General features: G+C 38.3%; 1 protein-coding gene across 8 annotated transcripts in view; it reads left to right on the top strand.

The window, feature by feature from the left end:
* LOC128094786 (zinc finger protein 709-like) overlaps positions 1-13640 on the top strand; it is a 33475-nt gene extending 19835 nt beyond the window's left edge. For all 8 annotated transcript variants that reach the window (XM_052713316.1, XM_052713314.1, XM_052713309.1 and 5 more), the window contains one exon: positions 41-13640. In XM_052713316.1, the coding sequence (XP_052569276.1) occupies positions 41-2271 (2231 nt within the window). In that variant the 3' untranslated portion in view covers positions 2272-13640. The remainder of the gene's footprint in view (positions 1-40) is intronic.
* The last annotated feature ends 11470 nt before the right edge of the window (positions 13641-25110 follow it).

Genomic DNA, 25110 nt, shown 5'->3' with positions numbered 1-25110 from the left:
ATAAAAGTGGAATGTTTTAAAAATTTTTTTTGTTTTCCAGGTTCATTTGGAATACAGCAGCAAAGTCATAGTTGTGAAAAATCCTGTAAGCAATGTGGGATGGCCTTCGTTTGCACCTGTTCATTTTCTGTAGATGGAAGAACCAACACTGAAGACAAATGTTATGAATGTACACAATGTGGTAAAGCTCTGAGTTCTTCTAGTTCCCTTCAAACTCATAAAAGAGTTCATACTGGAGAAAGACCCTATGAATGTGAACAATGTGGAAAATCCTTTAGACATCAAAGTTCATTTCGATTACACAAATTAACTCATATTGGAGGGAAACCCTATGAATGTAAACAATGTGGGAAAGCTTTCAGATGTCACAATTATCTTCAATTACATGAAATTTTTCATATTGAAGAAAACCCCTATGAATGTAAACAATGTGGGAAAACCCTCTGTTCTCTAAGTTCTCTTCGATTTCATGAAAGGATTCATAATGCAGAAAAACTTTATGTATGTAAACAGTGTGGTAAAGCTTTCAAATGTCAAAGTTACCTTCGAATGCATGAAAGAACCCATAATGCTGAAAAATGTTATGACTGTAAACAGTGCGGTAAAGCTTTCAGAAGTCACTGTTCCCTTCAAAGACATAAAATAGCTCATCCTAGGAAAAAAACTTATGCATGTAAACAGTGTGGTAAGTTCTTCACTTACCTATATTTACTTCAGACACATGAAAGGTTTCACACTGGAGAGAAACCATATAAATGTAAGCTGTGCAGTAAAGCCTTCCTTTGTTCCCCTCTTCTTCAAAGACATAAAAGAACTCATACTTGGGGAAAACCCTATACATGTAAACAGTGTGGTAAATCCTTTGGAAGTCACAGTTCCCTTCGATTGCATGCAAGGGCTCATACTGTAGAGAAACCTTATAAATGTAAGGTGTGTAGTAAAGCATTTTTATGTCCTCCTTTCCTTCAAAGACATGAACGAGCTCACACTGAGCAAAAGCCCTTTGAATGTAAGCAATGTAGTAAAATCTTCAGGGATTGGAGTACCTTCCAAGTACATGAAAGATCTCATATTGTAGAAAAGCCCTATAAATGTAAGCTATGTAGTAAAGCCTTTTTTTATCTCTCTTCCCTGGAAAGACATGAAAAGATTCATAATGGAGAAAAACAGTATGCATGTAAATATGCATGTAAACAATGTAGTCAGTCCTTCATTTTTCCTTGTTTACTTGAGAGGCATTTAAGAACTCATACTGATAGAAAACCCTATGAATGTAAGCAGTGTGGTAAAGCATTTAGAAGTCTCACTTATGTTCACATACATAAAAGAACTCACACTGAAGAAAAACTGTATACATGTAAACAGTGTGATAAAAGTCTCAGTTGTCCCAGTGCCCTCCAGTTACATGAACTAACTCATACTAGAGAAAAACCCTATGCATGTCTGCAGTTTGATAAAACCGTCAGAAAACTCAGTTATTTTCAAGTACCTGAAAAGACCCATACTGAAGAAAAAGCTTATGAAAATAAGCAATGTGGTAAAATTCTCGATTGTTCAAGTTCCCTTCAGCTACACGAAAGAATCCACACTGGGGAGAAATCACATGAATGTAAACAATGTGGTAAAACCTTCACAATCCTTAGTAGTCTTCGAGTGCATGAAATATCTCACAGTAATGAGAAACCTTATGAATGCAAGCAACGTGGTAAAGTTTTCAGTCTTAGTAATATACATGAAGGAAAGAAAGCTGAAGGAAATCCATCTGAATGTAAGCAGTGTGGCAAGTCCTTTGTTTCTCGATATTTACTTCAAATGCATGAAAGGTCTCATTCTGCAGAGAAACGCTATGAATGTAAGGTATGTGGTAAAACCTTCATTTATCCCTCATTTCTTCAAAGACATGAAAGAACACATACTGGAGAAAAACCTTATGGATGTAAACAATGTGGTAAGGCCTTCAGAGTACAGAGCTCCCTTCGATTACATGAAAGAACTCATTCTGAGGAAAAACCTTATGAATGTCAACACTGTGGTAAAGCCTTCTGGCGTCTCCCTTCTCTTCAAGTACATGAAAGAATCCATACTGGAGAAAAACCCTTTGAGTGTAAACAATGTGGCAAAACTTTCAGATGTCACAGCTCCCTTCAGAGACATGAAAGAACTCATAGTCATGAAAAACCATATGAATGTAAACAGTGTGGTAAGGCCTTTAGATGTCACCGGTCCCTTCAAAGACATGGAAAAACTCATGCTGGAGAAAAAGCCCCATGAATCTGAACAGTGCAAAAACTTGTAGACTTTCTAATTTCCTTCTAATGTTTGAAAATACTCCTGAGAAAAAAGTCTGGTAGTATAAAATGAGGTGAAAGCTTCAGTTTTTGTTTTTAAACCATAGACTTATGGAGAAAGACCTATCAGCAATATATGTTAAGATGTTCAGTTCCAAGCTGGGCATGGTAGTGCATGCCTTTAATCGTAGTACTGTGGAGGCAGAGGCAGGCAGATATGGGAGTTCCACACTGGCCAGGGATACACAGAAAAACCCTGTCTTAGAAAACAAAACAAAGATGTTCAATTCCATTTGAAAACTTGGACACCTTTGATGGAACACCTTAAGAATGTAATGTGAGGATACCTAATTTTTCATATGTCCTCTTTGGTAATGCAAACAGATAGCTTTTATAAGAATGGATGTTGGGTTGAAACTAGTTTGAAAAGTAAAGCTTGTAAAATTTTAACAGTAAAAGTCATGAAGACTACTAGAAGTAAATTTTAAGTATTTTGAAATCCTGATGAAAATTAACCTATAATGTTCAGATTTTTATAACATGAATGTAATGTTATATAGGTTATGACTATATTGTGTTTATAAGGAATTTGCATTTAATAATGGTCCTAGAAAGACTTGGTGGTGCAAACCTGTAGTGCTAGCTACTTAGGTGGCTGATGGGGGAGAATTGCAAGTTCAGGACTTGCCCTGTTCTGCAATCAGAAGCTGAAGAGTACTGGAAATGTTCGTTAGGTAGAATACTTGCTGGGCACACATGAAACTATAAGTTCAGTCCCCAGTACTCTTATCAAAAGAATAAGAATGTCCTAAAAGAATGAGTTGCCATTTCTTTTAGAGGCTTACATTGAGGTAAAAATTAATAGTCTTCCAACAATAGAGGTAGTTTGTGATATATAGTTTAAGCAATTTCATAACTGAAGATCATTGTGTGCTGTTGCTTTTCCTGATGCTGTGATAAAATATTCCAACTAAACAAGCTAGTAAGAGTTTCTGTTGGTTCAGAGGTTGAGTTGTGTCTCAGTCTAACAATGGCACAGAAGTCTCAGCAGGAGGAGCATTTTGGAGCCTGTCTCACTGTATGTGCAGTCAAGCAAAGACTGAAGAGTACTCATGACTTCCCAGCTTTCTCCCTTTTATTGGCTAGAACCTCCTTCAGGGTGGGTCCTCCTGTCTCAAATCCCTTACAGCAAGCTCAGAAGCTCATCTCCCAGGTGATTCTAGGTCTTAAGATGATAATATCAACTATCACAAATATAGTATAATCTCCCCCACACTACTGCAAACATGCAGTATATATTATACTGATTGTTTTAGGCAGGGGTAGCAGTAATTATTTAGGAAACTGAAAATATTTGGTGTAAATATATGAAAGAATAATGGTATAAGTACTACACTTATGAAGGCTCCGTATTGTGATTGGAGTCTTAAGGACTAGATGTTGCTCTGGGTGTCAGTGAGTTGTACTTTAGTAAATGTTAAGGACATTACTATCAGCTAATATTACTACTATTAACATTATAAACACTGTAGACTTAAGATTTTATTATTTATAAAATACTGTCCTCAGTGAATTAGCTCATAACTTTTTCACTTTGCAAATTTAAAATTTTTATTATACTTTCCTAGTCACATCAGTTTGCAAGTAAGAAATTGGTTTACCTTTGGATTACATTGTGTTAAAAAGCTTGATTTTTTTTTAAAAAAATGTTTTCTAATTTACCAAAATGTATTTTATAAAGATTGTTTAGTGAATTTGAGTTTTAGATTATCCAATAGTTTATGAAATGGTCCTAAATGTACTTTTGCCATTTTGTACTAATTTATGTGAAGGGTATTTAGCAATTATGATTCAACTCTAGAAAATACTGATTCTCTATATTTTGTATTCTCAGATATTCAGCTAAGATTTATTTATCTATCCCCCTCCCCTCTTTTTTTTGAGATAAGGTCTCACTGTGTAACCCTGACTGGTTGGAACTCAGTATGTTAGACGAGACTGGCCTTGAATTCAGAGATTCACCTGCCTCTGCCTCCTGAGTGTTGAGATTAAAGGCTAGTGCCACATTCAGGTAAGATTTAATAATTGATTTAAAATAAGCATCTCACCTCAATTAGTATGAAAATTTGCTTTCATCTTTAATAAATGGTAAAGTTTTTAACTAAAGAATTGTTTTTAAATAGACTTCTTTTAAAAAATACTTTAAGTTACAATTATTTTTTTTGTCTGTATATGTAAAGAGAAGCAATATAGCCAGAAGCTGATTCACATACTGTGAAAAGCTGGCAGATAAAATTTTGCTTCTGCCATGCTAACACTGCATATTCTGTTTTGTTCTGTTTGTAGATCAGAGCACAGAGAGGGTTAGAGTTAAGATTAAAGATTAGGGTTAGGTTTAGAGGAGTAGAAATTAAGTTTCATATAAGGATTAAAGTTTTTATTGTTATGGATTAGGATGTCATAGTGGTGGGGCTAAAGATTGGGTACAAGGGTTAGGGGTTTAAATCTTAGGTTAGGTTTTTGCATTATGGATTAATGTTTGGAATATGGTTAAGATTAATTTTAAATGTGGATGAACATGAGGTACAGTGTTGTATATCATTAGGGTTTGGGTTGGGATCAGAGTTAGGTTATGTTTAGGGTAGTGATAGTGTTGGTAGTTGAGTAGGATTGAGGATATGATTAGTGTTAAGATTTTGGATGTTAAGAGTAATAGTGAACATTAACGTAGGTTGTCAATAGAGACAGCATTAGGGTAAGAGATTAAGATTAGGTTTAGGATATATTTAAAGATTAGTGTGAAGCAGCAACATATTTTGCCTTTCAAACAGACTTTCTGTGGTGGTTTAAATAAAAATGGCACTGTTAGGAGGTTGACTTGTTGGAGAAGTGTGTCACTAGGGTCTGGGCTTTGAGGTCTCAAATGCTCAAGCCAGGTCAATTGTGACATTTCACTTCCTGCTGCCTGCTGATCTAGATGTAGAACTCTCAGCTCTTTCAGTACCATGTCTGCCTGCGTGCTGCCATACTTCCCACCATGACGATAATGGTGTAAACCCCAGAAGCTGTAAGCCAGCCTCAATTAAATGTTTTCCTTTATAAGAGTTGCCTTGGTTATGGTGTCTGTTCACAGACACCTTCTTTATGTTTAGAAACTTTTAAATGAAAAGAAGTGTGTTAGAGAGCATGGAAAATTCAGAAAAGTAACATTTTTTTTTTCTTTTTAGTACTCAAGTCATTTCTAATGTGTCATGTTGCCTCAAAACTTAGTGTCTCAGAAATATACTTTCCTTAGGACTTCGTAGGTAAATGGCCACTGTGGGAAGAGGCCTGTATTAGGTCTGGACTAAAGAGAGTGTTTCAGAGGCCTAAGATTGTTTGCTTTGTCTGCCTAATGAGAGAAGTTAAGTGTGAGGTAAATCTCACTTAGTAACACATTCCATAGTGATTATAAAACACTAAGCTGTGCCCTTAACAGTGATCCTCTGTCCTAATACAGTAGTACCCCACTTTTCTACATAGTGATCCATTGTCCCATCACATACCTTCTCTATCTTACCACAGTGCTCCTCTATTCCATTCTAGTGTTCCCCATCATAATGCTTATCTGTTTTTGAAATTTTCTGTCTATCATATTCTTTTGATTCATCAAGATGTAACAGTTACATCATCACTCTCCACTCTGCTATCTCAATTCTCCATTGTTCTATCACAGTGCTTTATAGTTCAATCATAGTGCTCTTCTATCCATCAGTGTCCAGTTTTTCTATTATATACCAATGTACTAGTCAAAACGCTCAGTTGTTCTATCACAGTGTTCCACATTTCCCACCACAGCACTCTATAGTACTGTTACAGTACTCCACTCTTTTCAACACAGTGTTCCTCTGCTTCATCACCAGGTTCCACTGTCATGTCTCAAGTGCCCACTGTCCCATCAACAAGGCTCATCTGTCCCATCATAATGCTCTAGTACTCCCAAACAGTAGAACAGTAGTACCTCATTGCCCTGTAACAGTGCTATATTGTGGTAATATAATGCTCATCCTTTTTTGTTGTTGTTGTTGTTTGTTTGCCACTATACTCTTCTGTGCTATCACAATGTACCACTGTGATATCACAACACTATTCATTATTTCATCTCAATATCCATTGTTCTATAACAGTATGTTATTGTTTCACAATTAGTGCTCTTTCATCCTGTTTTCATGCTTTATTTATCATACTTTGTTTTTGCTTTTGAAATGTGTCTCAATATGTAGTCCTGGATAGTCTGGAACTTGATATATAGACCAGGCTGGCCTCAGACTCTCATACATCCTTAGTGCTCGGCTTGACAATGTGTGCCACCATGTCTAGCCAAGTGGTTCATGTCAGTCCTCTCCTGTCCCAGTGTAATGCTTCACTGTCCTGTCAACATGCTTCTTTGTCCGTCACAGTGTTGTACTGGCCAATCAAACAATCACAATGGTTTTTTTCCATACATTTAGAAGTATTGTCACAATGCTCCTCTCTCTGGTCCTAATGCTTTCTGTCATATCAGAGTGCTGCAGTGTCATTACAGTGTTCCATTGTTCTGTCAATATTTTGCTATTCAATCATAGTGCTTCTCTTTTCTATTGCGGTGTTCAGTAAATGTCTACTTACGCACCTCAATTTCAGTTCTCATCATAATCCTTTATACTATTGCATTTCTCAGCTGTCCAATCACAGTATTTCTCTATCCTATCATGGTCCATTTTTCTCTCACAATGTACCTCTGTACTCATCACAATGTTTCATTGTCTCATCACAATATTACATTGATCTAAAATCAGTCTCTACGACTGTACTCAACCACAATACTCATGTTCTGTCACAATGTTTCTTCATATTTTCTTTTGTTCTATCACAACACTTTTGTGTTCTCTCAAATTCTCTACCCTCCCTATCACAGTGTACCACTGTTCTGTTATATTCCATTACAATGCTCACCTGCCCTGTCATAATGTCCCCCATCCCATCATAATGTTCTTAGGTTCCATCAGATTGTTCCAGTATCCTGTCACAATCCTGTTCTAATAACAGTGCTCCACTGTCTGATCACAATTCTCTGTACCTGTCACAATTCTTCACTTTATCCATCACAGTGTTCTACTATGCTGTCACAATATTCCACTGTCCAGTCCAATGCTCATTCATATCATAATGTAACACTGTGAGAAGCCTCACCACTGAAGCTCAAGAAAATAGACAGTCTCCTTTCCTACAAGAAGCAGGACCTATAAACTTATTAAGCCTGGGAAGATCTCTACAGGAAAACAGGCAGAATCAAGCCTCAGAGAGCAATAAAAACTGCATGGGATGTACTGCTCTACATACATGGGACCTGCAGGATCTGAGGAGGTCAAAATGGAGTTCTGAGAGAAAGGTCTTACAAATTCCTCTTCCCGCATATGCCAGAATATAGGCTAAAAAGCCCAGTGGCTCTCATTTACCCCTCTCCCACACAGCACCATGTGTACCTTACTAGAACCAGAAGTATCTAAGAACTGGTTTTCAACTCTGCAACTGAAATTGTGTCAGCAATTTCATTCCATAAATATTTTTAAAAATCTATTATTCGATCTCTTTTTGCATGTATGTCTCAGTGCTTTTGTTTACACAGTATTTTGTTAGGTTCTAGGATTGTTCTATGTATCTTCACCCAGGGACTCCCTACTCTACTTCACCTACATCTTATCCCTTCATATGTGCATGTCATTTCCTCCTTCATACTTTACCCATCCTCTTTTGTACTTAAAAGAAAAAATCTTGTGTTTGCCTGCATGTTTGTACCACAGACATGGTGCCTGTAGAGACCTGAAGAGCACATCATATTCTCTAGAAGTGGAATTTCCACAGAGTTGTTAGTGGTTATGTGGGTGCTGGGAACCAAACCTAAGTCCTCTACAAAAGCAACAAATATGATTAACCACTGAGTCACCTCTCCAGCCCCCTTTTTTCCTTTATAAACATCTACAGTTATACCTCTGACCTTCATGGGCATCTGCACTCGTGTGGTGCTCACAAGCTCACATAGGCATACACACATAAAAAACTTTATAACCTTCCAATCATTTATAGACTATATCCACTGGACTTGTAATAATATCCCAAGTTTTCCTTCCCAGCTGCTTTTCCCACTTCCTCACCAACCCTGTTTCCCTCCCATACCAGATCTTAGTTACTAAAATTGGATGTGGGATGGCCTAGCCCACTGTGCACGATACCATCCCTAGGCAGGTGAACCTGGGCTTTATAAGAAGGTAGCTGAAAATGAGCAAGAGTGAAGCAGATAGCAAGCCAGCAATCAGTATTCCTCCATGGTTTTTGTTTGATTTCCCACTGTGAGTTCCCTCAATGATGGATTGTGACCTAGGAGTGCAAGGTGAAATAAACTCTTTTCTTCCCAAGTTGCTTTTTGTCAGAGTGTTTTATCACAGCAAGAGAGTGAAAGTAGAACATACCAGTTCTTTGAAAAGATAAGCAAGGTTGGCAACCCCATAGACAAATCTGGGAAAAGGACAGAGAGAACCCAAATTGATAAAATTAGAGATGAACAGAGAGTCATCAGATATACACCAATGAAATAGAGAAGATCATTAGTTTATACCTTAAAGATGTATTCTATAGAACTGGAAAATCTAAAGAAAACTGCTGAAATTCTAGATGCATATGGCCTAACAAAATTAAACTAAGATGAGATGAATGCAGACATGGTTCATTATAAGTCTGTTATTTAATGTTGTATAAATAGATTCAAGGATGGAAATCATGGTCATCTCAATAGATGCAGAAAAGGCTTTCTGAGAAGATAAAATATTTCCTCCATAAGATAAGCCTATGGCCAACATTAGAAAACTAAAACATTTCCACAAAAATCAGGAACAAGACAAGGGTGTTTTTCCACTCAAAACAGTTCTTGATTCTTAGAGCTGTAGGACGAGACGTATAGGATGCAAGTGTAAAAAGACAAAACATAATTTGCAGGTGATATATGTAAACCCTAAACCATCTATCAGGAAACTTAAAATTGACAAACACTTTCATCAAATTGACAGAATATAAAATTAATACATAAAAATTAAGAGCCTTACTATGTATACACCAGTAGCAAATATACTGAGAAAGATATCAAGGAAACAGTCCCATGTACTCTAATCTTTAAACAAGAACAAAAACCTTGGAATAAACCTAAAGTTGCAAAAGAGCTTTACAATGAAAACTTTAAACCAAAGTGATCAAAGAAGGTACAAGAAGATGAAAAGACCTCCTGTGTTCATGGATCAGAAGAATTACTATTGTAAGAATAGCTATCCTTCCAAAACAATACATATTCAAGGCAATCCCAATAAAATGTCAAATGCTATTCTTTACACAAATAGAAAAATGTTCTTAAAATTAATATGGAAACATAAAAGGCCCTGAATAACTAAACCAATACTGAACAATAAAAATACCGAAGAATTAAGAAGAGCACTGCTGCTCTTGTAGAGGTCACAGCACCCACATGGTGGCTTATAACCAACTCTATCTCCAATACCAGGGAAGGTGACACCCTTTTCTGGCCTCTAGGGGTACATATGTGAATAGGGCTCAGATTATTGTTGACAGGAGGAGTAGAGCTTAATTGATGGTTAGAGCTATGGTTTATTGTTAATGTTAGAATTAGGGTTAAGACTAAGTTTGGTGATATGATTAGGTTAGGATTTGTGTGACTACTTGTGATGGCTATTCTAGGTTGTCAACTTGACTGTATCTGGAAGGAACTACAATCCAGAAATGGAGGGCACACCTGTGAGAGATACTCTGTTTTGTTTAAAGTGGGTGATTCTACTTTTAGTCCAAACCTTTAAGGTAAGAGGACACATCTCTGATCCAGATATTGAGGTGGGAAAACAACATGCCTTTGATCAGAATATTGATGCACGAAGACATAGGCTTTTGATTTGGATGTTAAGGTGGGAAGATACTTTAATCCAGATCTTGAAGCAGGATGATACACCTTTAATCTGGGTCACCCCCTCTGCTGGAAGCCTAATTAAGGAAGAAGGAAGGTTTTGCTGTTTTCCTGCTTGCCCTTGCATTTCTAACACATCCATTCCTTCACTTGCATTGGAGCCTACTTCTTTGGGATTCCAGCATATACAGAAGACCAGCTGAGATACCCAGCCTTGTGTGACTGAGTAGCTACCAAATTCTTGGACTTTCTGTACATAGCTAGTCATTATTGCATTAATGAATTGCCTCTAGGACATTCCAAGAAATTCCAATAAAATTCCATACATATATATAGCTAATGTTAAGGTTAACATGGGGGTTAATATTAGGTACTGAGTTGGAATTGTAATGACATTGAGATCTAGGTGAATGTTAGGGTTAGTTCCTGGGTTAGTTTAGGGTGAGGGGTTAAATTTATGTTAGAAATAAGATTACAGGTTAAACTTGGGTTTGTTGTTAAAGTTAGGAATACTTTTAAGGTTATGATTAGAATTAGAATTAGAATTAGGGTTAGGGCTAGGCTAATGTTAGAATTATAGATTTGTAATTAGGTATAGGGTTAGGTTCGTGTCAGGGTAAAGGATAGAGTGAGACTTTATGCAATGTTAGTGTTACTGTTAGGGTTAGGCTGAAAGTTAAGGTTAGGAATAGTTTTAGGGATAGTGTTAACAGGATAAGGGTCGCAGATAAGACTAGGCCATTGCTATGGTTATGCTTGGGGTAGTGTTAGTGCTAGACTATAGGTTAAGTTTAGGTTGACAAGGTTCTGTTAGGAATGGAATGAGGTTTTGTTTTAAGGCTAGGGTTAAGATTAGGGTTTTGTTATGGTTGGCTCTCTCCATGGATTTTTCTGCTTGCTTTCTTATACAACCCAGAACCACCTGCTCAGGGATTGTACTTCCTGTAGTGTTCTGGCTTTCTAACTACAACCATGAATCAATAAAATTATCCACAGACATGTCCACATAGCAATCGAATGGAAGCAATTTCTTAGTTGAGATTCAATCTTTCCAGATATATCTCTACTTGTTTCAAGTTGACAAAACCTATCTAGCCCAGCTAGTGTTAGATTTGGGTCATGTTTATAGTTAGGGTTACTATTCTATAGCTGTGATAAATCTCATTTCCAAGGAAAATTATAGAAGAAAGCATTTAATTTGGGGGCTACAGTTTCAGAGGATTAGAGTCCATGATGGCAGAGCAAAGACATGGTCTAGGAACAGTTGAGAGCCTACATCTTGATCCTCAAGTAGGTAGAGATAGACAATCAGAATGGCTAGAGTCTCTTGAAATCTCAAAGCCCACCCCTAGTGACACACCTCCTTCAACAAGGCCACACCACTAATTATTCTTAAATAATTCTACCAACTGGGGACCAATTATTCAAACATATGATCCTATTGGGGCCATTTTCATTTAAAATACCACATTAATATTCTCTGTCATGTTAGTTTGAGGTTAGAGTTATGATTCGATGTTGCCTAGAGTTAGGTTTAGGGTTAGATTTATGGTTATAACTTATTATGGTTTGGGCTTAGAGTGAGTGCTATTGTTAGCCTTAGGGATACACTATAGTTACAATTAGGGTTTGGATTAAGGTTAGATTAGGAAGAGGGATAAGATTAGTGTAATGTTTAGGATGAGGTTTGGGTTAGTTTTAGTGCTGGGTCTAGATATATAATTAGGGTAAGTGTTAGTTGTGGGTTATGTTTAAGTTAAGGTTAGGATTAGGGTTGAGGTTAAGGCTAAAGTTAACATTGTGATGTTGGTCTTGGTAAATTTATGTTCTATATTATAATTAAATTTCAGCTTAAAGTCAGGGTTAGGTGTAGGACTGGAGCTAGGAGAGGATTAGTGTCATGGATAATAAAGGATTGCAGTTAAGTCTGAGATAGTATTAGGGTTTGTTAATACAGTTATGATTGTGTTTAGAGATAGAGCTAGGGATAGGATTAAGGCTAGGCTAAGATTACAGTTATTGCAATGGCTAAAGTTTGTGCTATGGGTAGTTGTACAACAATGTGGTCTTGTGATATCATGAAGCACCATTGTATCTAGTATGCTGAATTGTAACACTGAAGTACTCAGTTGTGCAAGCACAATGCTGTAGTGTGTCATCACAGTGCTGTATTGTTCCAGCACAACTGTGTAATTCGACACAATGCTCATTATCATCTCAATACTCCATTAGCTTACAAGGCACCAGCATCTGATCAAAACAGTGTGTATTCATAGTGCTCCATTGTGTCATCACAGTGCTTCAATGTGCCATCACGGTACTCTATTGTGATATGAGAATGTTCCATTGTATCACCACATCCTGAATTATGATAACTGACCTCTATTGGACACTCATATGCTCAATTTTGGCATCATGATGTTGTGTTGTGACAATACAATAAAATAATGTGTCAACAGTGCTCCACTGTGCTATCAAAATGCTGAACTAAAACAACACATTTCTGAAATTTGGTATTATAATACGGTCATAAGTCATCAAATAGCTCTACTGTGCCATCACTATGCAGGATAATATCACAATGCTAAATTACTATATCACAATATTGTATTGTGCCATTACAAAAATTTATTTTGTCATCACAGTACTGCATGATGTCACACAGTTCTCCATTTTATCACTACAGTGCTGAATTGTGATATCACAGTGCTTCTTTCTTGTCATCACTATACTATAATCTATTATCAAATTATCCACTTTGCCATCAAAATGCTCAATTATGACATTAACATGCTCCATGCACCATTACATTACCAAATTGTGACATACTCCATTGTGATTAAAAAAAAATGCTGCATTTTGCCATTACAATAGTATAATTTGCCAGCAAAGCTCTTCATCACAATGATCAACAATCCTTTAACAATGCTACACTATGATATCATAATTCAGTATTTTGCTCTTGTCATCAGGAAAATCAGTTTGCCATCACACTGCTGCACTGTGATAGCACAGTACAATATTGTGGCATCATAAGCCTGAATTATAAAAAAAAACAAAACAAAAAAAACAGTGCTTCATTGTGACACTACAATGCTGAATTTAGCATCACAGTACTAAATTGTCATGGTATCAAGTTCCATTGTGTCATTCCAATACTGAATTGTGATATCACAGTACTCCATTTTGTTATCACAGTTCTCAAATTTGTAATCATCACATTGCTTAACTTTCACACTATAATACTTCCTTTTGCCACCAAGATAATATATTGTGCCATCACAATGCTGCATTGTGTCATCTTGTTTTATCATATTTTGGACATGTGACATCACAAAGCTATATTGTGCCATTAAAATCCTAATTTTTAATGTGTGTGTATTTTATTAACTACAAATAATCATTTGGACCCAAATCACAATTTTTAAATAAAACTCTGCATCCTAAACTGTAACTTAGATGACACATAAGGCAATGTTGTCAACTTCACAGAATTTGGAATTTCCTAGGCAGCAGCCTTTAAATATACCTATGGGGGATTATTTTGATGATGTTGATTGTGGTGGGAAGACCCACCCACTGTGGGTGAAGCAGTTCCCTGGTAGACACAACTCAGCACTACCAAAGTCCAAATTGATAGTCTGTATTAAGCCTGCCAGTGACTACCTGAAGAGAAACTCTTCTCAGAGAGCAATGTAAGTAAATTTGTTGCAACTATGTGGGTTTGGTCCCAGACTTTGGCACCAAAACATGAGTTTTGCAACTCTGGGAAGGGGTATCCTGACCACTTGGGAATCAGGTGACAGCTGGAGCTGTGATGAGACAACAGCCCTGGAGGGCGAGGTAGTGGCTTAGAACAGCTGACAGCTAAAGAGCAAGGTATCCTGGAAGCCACAAGCCACTTAGGACCACTCTGATGGCTGAAGGGCTAGATATCCCAGATACCTTGAGCTGCTTAGGGCAACTCTGCCCTGGAGGTATTCCAGATACCTTGAGCTGCTTAGGACAGCTCTGTCCTGGCTGCTTGGGAGAGTAAGGCCTGTAACTGCCTCACCAGGCATGGGTATCCTGACTGCTCGAGAAAGTCAGGCTTGGAGCTGCCAGGACAGCTCTGCAGGGAAGGGTATCCTGACTGTTCAGAAGAGTCAGGCTATACCTGGTGTGATGGGGAATGGTCTCCCTGCAGAATATAGCAATCCTGCTCCTCTCCACCTGGAGAGCCTCTACAGCTGAGGTCACCTCAGCCTCCACTTAACGGGGCTTCCTAGCAGAGCTCTGCTTCTCTGGCCTAAGATGTTGCTTCTTTTGCTTTACTCTGCAACAGGGGAAACTCCTGCAGAAATGTAGCAATCTCCTCCGCTCCAGAGAAAAGTGTTACTTTTTTGAGCTCTCTTGCTCTGTCCAGTGAGTGAAGTCTCAGCAAGGATTTTCTGCTCAGCTCCTCCTTGCTCTGTCCACTGAGGAACATCTCAGCAAGGATTTTTTGTTCAGTTCCTCTTTGCTCTGTCAACTGAAGGACATCTCAGTACTGAGGGATCTTCTCTATGCCAGACCCAAAACTCTTTTGAGAAAGAGATTTATTTGGGAAGGAGGAGTCCAGGAGAGTAGCTGCTTCCACCAGGGTGGAGAGTACAGCTCACAACTGACTAGGCAGGGCCATTTATATAGGCTCTCTTAAGGGTGGAGTCAACCAGTGATTGGTTAGTATTTTCTGCCCAGGGATTGGCCAGTTTTGTGGGCTAAGGAAAGAGATGGCCTTGGTTTCAGAGCCAAACTGTTTCTTTCACTGGCCTTACTTGGCTTTTTGACACTAATTATAAGGCTAGGGCACATTTCTTTCACTGACTCTGATTCTAGGGACCAAGAGTGTTATTTTGGCACTAGTTTCAGAGTCAGAGCATGTTTCCTTGATTTGGGGTTTGGGGATAAAGTGTTCATTTCTCTGGCTCGGGACCCAAACACAGGCTGTGTTTCTTTCCCTGGTCCTAGGCCCTAGGACCATGATTCTACTGTCCTGCTCTGTGATTGGTTGGTTTCACAAGTCGGTTGGTCTGGTGATATTGTGTTCCCCAAAATATTGTGCACCCTAATAAACTTATCTGGGGTCAGAGAAGAGAACAGTCACTAGATATAGAAGCCAGAAAATGGAGGCACACACACCTTTAATCCCAGCATTCCAGAGGCAGAGATCTGCCTTGATCTCTGTGAGTTCAAGGCCACACTGGAAACAGCCAGGCATGGTAACAAGAACCTTTAATCCCAGGAAGTGATGACAGGAAGCAGAAAGGTATGTAAGGTGTGAAAACCCGGAACTAGAGCCTGGTTAAGCTTTTAGGATTTTGAGTAGCAGTTCAGCTGAGATCCATTTGGATGAGGACTCAGAGGCTTCCAGTCTGAGGAAACAGGATCAGGTGAGGAAGCTGTGGCTTGTTCTGCATTCACCCCAATACCTGGTTCCAGGTTTGATTTTATTAATAAGACCTGTTAAGATTCGTGCTACAAGTTGGACAGGGCCAGAGATGGCTCTGATATGAGCTAAACTGCGTTTCTCTCACTGGCCTTACTGAGCTTTTTGACACTACCTTTAAGGACAGGGCACATTTCATTCACTGACTCTGATTCTAGGGGCCAAGAGTGTTTCTTTGGTACTGGTTTCAGAGTCAGGGCATGATTCTCTATTTACATTTTAGCCAGTTAATTCCTGTATCTTCAAAGCAACCTAAAAGGAGCTCCCAGAGACCAAATGCCAAGTGCAAACTACTTGATTTATCAGGTACCATGGTTTTCCAGGTTTCCTGAACCAAGTTTTACATAGGCCTTTGATCATTGGAGGATCCTTGACTCTCTGACAAGATTCACATAGGGCTATGGCACAGCCATATCTGAATGGAATGACAGATGTCATAAAGCCAGCACAGCTGCTTGACAAAGATCCAGCAGAGCTGAGCCACATGATGGCTGCCATGCTACCTTTGGTTTTCGTCTCCACCTGTTACATACTTGGGATACTTTTAATATTTGTACAATTTGGAGATGTTAGATTGATGGAAAATTCCTTATGACTCATTTATGCCTTCTCCCAGGAATGCTGCTTCTAAGCTTACCCAGGAAAGTCCTGAACATACTATCCCCCCCCCACACACACACACTTTGAGGGAGATATCCTTATCTACTTGAAGGTCTTCCTTACACCTTGGAGGTTGTGACACATAAAGAAGAAGCCAGAGGTCTCTTTATGAGACTATGAGACATTCTTGAAACATTTGTCCCTATACTTACACTTGAACAAGATATTCAAAACAAAGTAAATTCAGAAAGGTCAAAAAGATTTGGTGGGCTAGAGGAATTGTCCACAGTTCAGATTATAAGCCTCTTCCCACTGTATACTCAGACAATTACATGGCATACAACTCTGCCCTACATAAAGGCATATTGATAAGTAAAGTGTGGAGTGGAAAGATGATAAAAGTATGAGATGTTAGGACCTCCCTCTCTTAGAAATTAGCTCATGTAGAGCCACTGTAATGTCATATGACCAAGGAACAACAGAACACCAGGATTAGACATAGAGACCAATTCTATAAAGATATAAATGTGAACATTGATTGTATTATGCCAGAATTTGAATAATAGCTGCAGCAGTTTGGCCTGAGGATTTTTCCTGGGCACTCTGACCACTAAGAGTTAATAATACACTGCTTGGGACATGGCAAAATGCCCAGGGTGGTTGAAGATTTTGTTTTGGTCTAATGTCCTTGAAGCAACCAAAACAACCAGCCTGAGCACAGGCTGTCATATGCCTCTAGATTTCCAAAAATTGGGTTATGGGGTTAATGAGTAAGAATGATAACTCTGTTTATTAATGATGTCAAAACTTGAGGGAAAATGATTGGAAATGATAACTCTGTTCTGTCATAGTTTATTAATGATGACTAAAAGTTGAGCAAAAGGAAGTGAAACACATGTCCAAAACCAAAAATGATATGATCTATGTTTTGGAACATCATGAATGTATCCCTGCTAACTAAATTATGTATAAATAAAGAAACACTCTGGCTGCTAGTCAGTCAGGCTGCAAGAGTCTTCTGACCACCATGGCCTGGCTCACTTCCTTCTCCTGCAGACTCCTTACACCCTCTACGGGACCCACCTACCCCCAGGGATGGCTCCAGGCAGGGCTATAAGAGAAACAAAAGGTAAGAGAAACAAAAAGTGTGGTTAAACAAAGGAAGGATTGGGGTTAAGTGCTACTCCCTGGAACCAGGCCAAGAGCTCAACAGGAATACACTACAAGACTAAGTCACACAACTGTCACCCACATTCATAGGGCCTAGTTTGGTCCCCTGCAGTTTCCCTAGCTATCATCCAGAGTCCTTGAGCTCTTGCTAGCTCAGCTCAGCTGTCTCTGTGGGGTTCCTCATCATGATCTTGACATCTCCCACCTCCCTGCTCATGCAATCCTTTTTCCCTTTCTTCACTTGAACTCCAGATGCTTGGCCCAGTACCTAGCTGTGAATCTCTGAATCTGCTTCCTTTAGTCACTGGATGAAAGCTCTTTGATTAAAATTAGAGTAGTCACCAATCTAATTACAGGGGAAGACCAGTTAGTTCAGGCACCCTCTCCACTATTGCTAAGAGTCTTAGCTGGGATTATCCTTGTGGGTTACTGGGGATTTCCCTAGCACCAGGTTTCTCCCTAACCCCATAATGGCTCCCTCTATCAAGATATCTCTTTCATTGTTCTCCCTCTCCATCCCTCCCCCTACTCAACATCCCATTTCCTCATGTTCTCATTCCCCATCCTCTCCCCTCTCCCCTCTCCCAGTTTTCCCAGAATATCTTATCTATTTCCCCCTCCCAGGACAATTTATGCATGTCCCTCTTAAGGTCCTCCTTGTTACTTAGTTTCTCTGGGGTTGTGAATTATAGCCTGGTTATCCATTGCTTTACATACCATGTTTGTCTTTCTGGTTATGGATTATCTCACTCAAGATGATTTTTTTTTCTAGTTTCATTTGCCTGCAAATTTTATGTTGTCATTTTTTTAACTACTGAATAATACTCCATTGTGTAAATGTAGCACATTTTCTTTATTCATTCTTCAGCTGAAGGGCATCTAGATTGTTTCCAGGTTATGGCTATTACAAATAATGCTGCTAGGAACATAGCTGAGCAAGTGTCTTTGTGGTATAATTGAGCATCCTTTGGGTATACGCTCCAGAGTGGTATTGCTGGGTCTTGAGGTAACTTGATTCCCAATTTTCTGAGAAACCACCATACTGATTTCCAAAGTGGCTGTGCAAGTTTGCACTCTCTCCTCTGACTCTTCCAGTTTCAATCCCCAGCTCATCCCTATCTCTGGAGCAGACCATGTGTTTTGGTCTGTCTTTCCTCTCTGACACCATCCCTACTGGATCACAATAATTCAAGAATTCTGCTCCATAAAGAAATTCAGGAAAACATTATCAAACAGTGGAAAGAAATGAATTTCAAGAACTGAAAAGGGGAAAGTAAAATCAATAAGAGAACACAAACTAAGGGAGTTTTGGAAATTCAAATTTTAGAAATCCAGTAGGAACTACAGATGCAGGCTTTACCAACAGAATACAAGAGAATGAAAAAGCGAATCTCAGGTGTTGAAGATATGCTAGAACAAATGAATACATAAGTCATATAATATGTTAAATCTAAAAATCCCCTGACACATCCAGGAAATCAGGGACATGACAAAAAGATGAAATTTATCAGAAAAACAAGAATAGAGGAAGGAGAAGAAACCCAGCTCAAAGCCCCAGAAAGTATTTTCAACAAAATTGTAGAAGAAAATGTTCTTAACCCAAAGAAAGAGATACTTATAAAGGTACAAGAAGATTATGAAACACAAAATAGATTGGACCAGAAAAGAGAGTCACCTTAGCACATAATAATCAAAACACTAAACATACAGAACAAAGAAAGTAACATATAAATGCAGACCTATTAGAATTACACCTGATTTTTCAATGGAGACTCTAAAGCCAGAAAGGCCTGGACAAATGAGCTGTAGATTCTTAAGTGACTACAGATACCAGCCCAGACTGTTGTATCCAACAAAACTTTTTATCACTATAGGTGGAGAAAATGAGATGTTCCATGATAAAGCCAAATTTAAACAATATCTATCTACAAATCTAGCCCTACAGAAAGGACTAGAAGGAAAATTGCACCCATGAAAGCACAGGAAGTAAATAATCTCAGACCAGCAAAATCAAAGAGGAACACTCTCTCTCTCTCTCTCTCTCTCTCTCTCTCTCTCTCTCTCTCTCACACACACACACACACACACACACACACACACACACACACACAACCAAAATATATAAATAACTCAATAAACTAGTTATCAAAAGAAATAAATAATCCAGTTTAAAAAAATGGGGTACAGATCTAAACAGAATTCTCAATAGACCAAACTCAAGTGGTTGAGAAACATTTAAACATCCTTAGCTGTCAGAGAAATAGAAATCAAAACTACTTTGAGATTCCAACTGACACTTGTCAGAATGGTTAAGATAAAAAACACAAGTGGCAGCTCATGCTGTTGAGGATGTGGAGTAAGTTGAACACTCATCCATTGCTGATGGGAGTGCACACATATACATCATGGAAATCAGTGTGGCAGTGTCTCAGAAGGCTGGGCATTGATCTACCTCAAGATTCAAGTGTACCACTCTTGGGCATATACTGTATGTGGAGTTTTCTGTCCCACCAGCCAGTTTCCAAATAACCATAGAAAGACATATTATTAATTATAAATGCTTGGCCAATAAGTTAGGCTTGTTTTTTTAGCTAGGTCTCATAACTTAAATTAACCATTTCTATTAATTATATGCTTCCCTGAGGCTTGTTTACCTCATCTACATACTTTCCATCCTGCTCGCTCCATGTCTTGTGGTATCTCCTCGAGACTCCTCTTGTCTTCTTCAAAGTGTCCTCCTAGTCTGGGTCTGCTGCCCAATCTCTTCCTGCCCAGCTATAGACCAGTCAGCTATTTATTAACCAATGAGAGTAATACATATTTATAGTGTACAAAGATTGTTCTACAGCAATATACTCAAAGGACAGTTCATCCTACTATAAGGACAGTTGATCAACCATGTTTATTGTTGTTCTATTCATAATAACCAGAAACTGTAAACAGCCTAGATGCCCCTCAACCAAAGAATGAATAAAGAAAATGTGGTATATTAACACAATGGAGTATTACTCAGCTGTTAAAAAAACAACATTGTGAAATTTGCAGGCAAATGGATGGAACTAGAAAAAAAATCATCCTGAATGAGGTAACCCTGACACAGAAAGATAAATATGGTATGTATTCACTTATATGTGGCTATTAGCTATAAAGTAAAGGATAATCATACTATATCCCACAGATTGAGAGAGGGTAAATAATAAGGAGGGCTCTAGAGGGAATACATAAATCTCCCTGGGAAAGGGAAGTAGAATACCTTATGTGGGTGGACTGGGAGAGGGCTGGATGGGAATGGGAAGATGACTTGGGGAGGGTGTATTAGTCAGAGATCCCTAGAATAACATAACATATAGAATGAATTTCTCTATATATGGAGAGGAAGGAGATATATTAGAATGATTTACAGACTGCAATCCAGCTAATTAAACAATAGCTGGCTGTGAACAGAAAGTTCAAGAATCCAGTAGCTGCCCAGTCCATGAGACTGGATATCTCAGCTGGTCTTTTGTATACACTGGAATCCTGATGAAGTGGGCTCTAGTGCCAGTGAAGGAATAGACTTGCTAGCAAGGTGAGAGCAGCAGGCAAAGGTAAAAACTTCCTTTTTCTATGTCCTTATATAGGATTACAGCAGAAGGACTGGCCCAGATTAAAGACTTGTTTTACAGCCTCAAGATTGTGTCCTCCCACCTTCAGATCCAGATTAGAAGTGGATCTTCCTACTTTGAATTAAAAAAAAAAAAAAACCTCACTCACAGGTGTGCCCTTCACTTTTGTATTTTCTTTAATTCCAGATAAGGTAAATAGGGTTGAGGGAGAGACAGCTAAAACTGAGGGGCATTTTAGGGGTGGTATGGAAACCTATTGCAGTAGAAACTTCCTAAAATTTTATAAAAGTGATCCTAATGTAGTCTCCAAATAATGGAGACTTTCACTAGAGGAAGCTTTCAGTACTGGAATTTGGTTTCAACCATTTGATGTGCTGCCCAAACAGGTCCCATGGAAATTCCCCAGACAACCCAGGCTATTGCAAAGACAATAGGTTATCCTCCTGCAAACTGACAACAAGGCCCCTTTGCTGGAGACAACACCCACACAGCTTATTGAACATGGACAGGGCAGGCTGGTGCTTACATAGAATTTTCTCTACTATTTCATAGTATCTTTGGTATGGGAAGGTACTCTGTAAGCTACCAAAAGAGGAGTGTAAACACCAACCAGCCTTAAAACCTTTGATCTACAATCTGTCCTGCTTGAAAAATATGCTAGGGAAATGGTGACACAAAGCTTATGGGAATAATTGTTAATTTCACTGAATGAGAATAAAGACCATTACTCAAATTCTTTTGGTAGAATTAAGCAAGATTTATTTTCCACCATAAAAGCTGTCTTCCTAAAATGGGCTTTGAAAGAACAACATCAAACACAGGAGAAAGTGGAGCTCACATAGCTCAAAACTGCAAGACTAGGGGTTTTCTGGGGTTTTTGGTTACCTAAACAGAACATGGCAGAACATCTTATCATGGTGAAGGTCAGTGTATTATCAGAGAATAGAGTGTGGAACATGTCAAATTCAAGAAAATAGGTCAAGACATGGTCAAACAAGTTTTGCAGAAAATAATAATGAACTTACTAGTATTAAGATGGAGTCAGGCTGTTCCATCAGTAACCAACCAATGTTTGATTTAATTTAAGGCCTACTCCATGAGGTGATACCCATACCTAAAACTGCTTGAGGGGCCAAGAACCTATGATTAGATAGCTCAGAGACCTTGGATAAAAACAAATATTATTAATCTAAAAAAAATAATAAAATGATTCTTAATGATATTATGTTATACTCAAAGATCAGTTCCTTACTCCATCAGCATCTGAGAAACTTCCTCCTGCATAGAGAGACCCATGGCCAGACCTTACACAGAGGGTGGCACCTTCTGAACACACAGCTCTAAATGGGATGTCTCTATCAAATTCCTCCCCTCAGAGCTCAGGGAGCCCTGAGGAAGAGGAAACAGACAGAGTGTGAGAGCCAAAGGAGTTGGAGGAAACTAGAACAAGGCCCTCTAAATCAACTGAGCAATGCTCATATGAACTCACAGAGACTGAGGCAAATCATAGGTCCCACAAGGACCTGCACCAGGTCCTTTGTGTGTATATTATAGCATTCTGTTTAGTACTTTCATGGTACTCTTGAACTATGTCAACAAGTGGATCTCTGTTCCTGGTGACTTCTCTTGGGACCCTTTTCCTTCTTTTGAGTTGCTGTGCCCAATGTTAATGTGAAGGTTTTTGTTTTATCTTATGTTTTATTTTGTTATATCTAGTTGCTATCTTTTAGAAGCCTGTTCTTTCCTAATAAGAGATAGAAAGGGAGTGGATCTGGATGAGAGAAGATCTGGATGGAATTGAAAGGAACTGAAAGGAATAGAGGAAGGGTAAATTGTAATCAGGATATAGTGTGTGAGAAAAGAATATTTTTAATAAAAGGGGGAAATTAAGTAGATAAAAATGTTAAGTAGTTAATATTTGTGGTAAATAAAAATTTCCAAACTACCAGAGTGTATTTTTCCAATTTACTTTAGCAAAGAGAAATCATTTCCCAAAAAAAATACTAAAAATTGGCATGAACATCCAAACAGCTGTTTGGTATTGACCTTGATTGTGGTGTTTATCTTTCCACTAGATGGTGGTCTAAGAGAAGTAATAATTTGATGTATTCATGAGCAGGAGGCTATGTTGAAATGACAATAAAATTAAAATTTACATGCAAAGGAGATTTATAGAAGGTATTTTTTCTTCCCTCTTTGAGGTGATTTGATATAATATAAGATGGTAAGGCTTTATATTTTTGTGCAAATCAATTTGATTAAGTCTCTTTATTTTGAATAGAAAGTAAAAATGAAATAAAAATGTGAAAGTCTAGTTAAGAGGTTTATCTGGTTTAGGATTATGTATGTCTCATTCATAAATTAATTGTGATTTCTGTTTAGTTTTCCCTGTTTTCCCATTGTGAGTATCCAAGTTTGGGGTAGTATAGTAATTTAAATGCTATAATTTTAATAAGCCTCAGTATTTTTCATGTTTGATACCGTTGGTCTTAAACACCAATCACTGGTTTTGACTTGAGCAAAATGTGTGCATCTGGCAGAGTCAATCTTTACTTGGAAAATAATGCACTCTATTTGATACTTGAATATGCTCATAAGAAGTAACCTGTGTACATACTTACACACTACTGGCAGGTAGGAGATCACAGGAGAGGACTGGGTTTCATTAAGGATTAGACTCCATGGCTAAGAACTTTTCATAGTCTACACTGCAAAAACACATTTATACTTCATTCTGAGGAAGGAATCTATATGTGCACTGTTGTGATTTTAATTAAAATAGCCCCCATAAGCCCATAGAGATTACCACTATTATGGGGTGTGGCCTTCTTTGAATAGGAGTGGCTTTACTGGAGGAAGTGTGTCACTAGGGGGTGGGCTTAGAGGTCTTAGAATGATTCAGCCAGTCCTAGTGTGACATTCACTTCCTGCTGCCTTTAGATCTAGATGTAGATCTCTCAGCTACCTCTCCAGCACCATGTCTGCCTGCATGTTGCCATGCTTCCCACCATTATGACTATGGATGAAACCTCTGAACTGTAAACCAGCTCAAAGTAAATGTTTTCCTATATAAGAGTTAAGAGTTGTTGTAATCATGGTGTCTCTTTAGAGCAGTAGAAACCCTAAGACATGTGCATTACAAACAGAGCTGTACTTCTACACTGTCAGTGGTTTGCTCTGAATTACCCTTCATTCTCAATGAGTCTCAAACAAAGGCTCAGAAAGAATGCCAAATTCAGTGGCCTTATTATATGTGAACTTTCCTTGCTACACAAGGATGACAAGGAGGAAAAAGCAGAACCCACCCCCACTATACAAGCAGAAGAGATGATAGGGGAAAAAGTACTAATTCTGTAAATCTCAGAAATATGACTGGCCACCTGCCCAGAGGGCCAAGATTAAATTTTGAAATGATTGACTGCCTTTGTTTCCCCTCCCTGTGTAGTCACTGCCCAAAGAGGAAATGAAAGACATAATTTTAAGGTGTTAATTCCTTATCTTATCAGATTGCTGCCTCTCAAAATAAAACACAGTTTTAAGATTCAGTTGGAATCTTCAAGGAACAGGTAACAATATCCTCTAGTATTTTCATTACTGTGGTAGTGAAAAATGAAATGTACTCTTTTCTATCAAAGCATTAAATAAGACAAAGGAAGTTCCAACTTTAAAGAAATTTGTAAAGATGTGGCAAATTCTTACACCCCCCCCCAGCATTTTCCTGATATCAGAATAAGTGCCCAAGGTTTTAGGTGGAAGTTTCTCCTGTCTGCTTTTCCCCAAATACTCAGCAGCTGCTTCTTAAATAATTGACTCCAAGGCTTAATATTACCTACAAATGCTTGGCTGGTAGCTCAGGCTTATTGCTAACTAGCTCTTACACTTAAATTAACCCACAATACTTATCTATGTTTAGCCACATGGCTTGGTATCTTTTCTCAGTACATCATTCTCATCTTTCTTCCTCTGTGTCTGTCTGGCAATGTCTGACTCTACCCTTCC

Source organism: Peromyscus californicus, unplaced genomic scaffold (assembly GCF_007827085.1).
Source record: "Peromyscus californicus insignis strain IS unplaced genomic scaffold, ASM782708v3 Scaffold_4__1_contigs__length_199733344, whole genome shotgun sequence".
Classification (NCBI taxonomy): Eukaryota; Metazoa; Chordata; class Mammalia; order Rodentia; family Cricetidae; genus Peromyscus; species Peromyscus californicus.
Note: the sequence above shows the minus strand (reverse complement) of the source record. Positions and strands in the feature narration are given on the sequence as shown.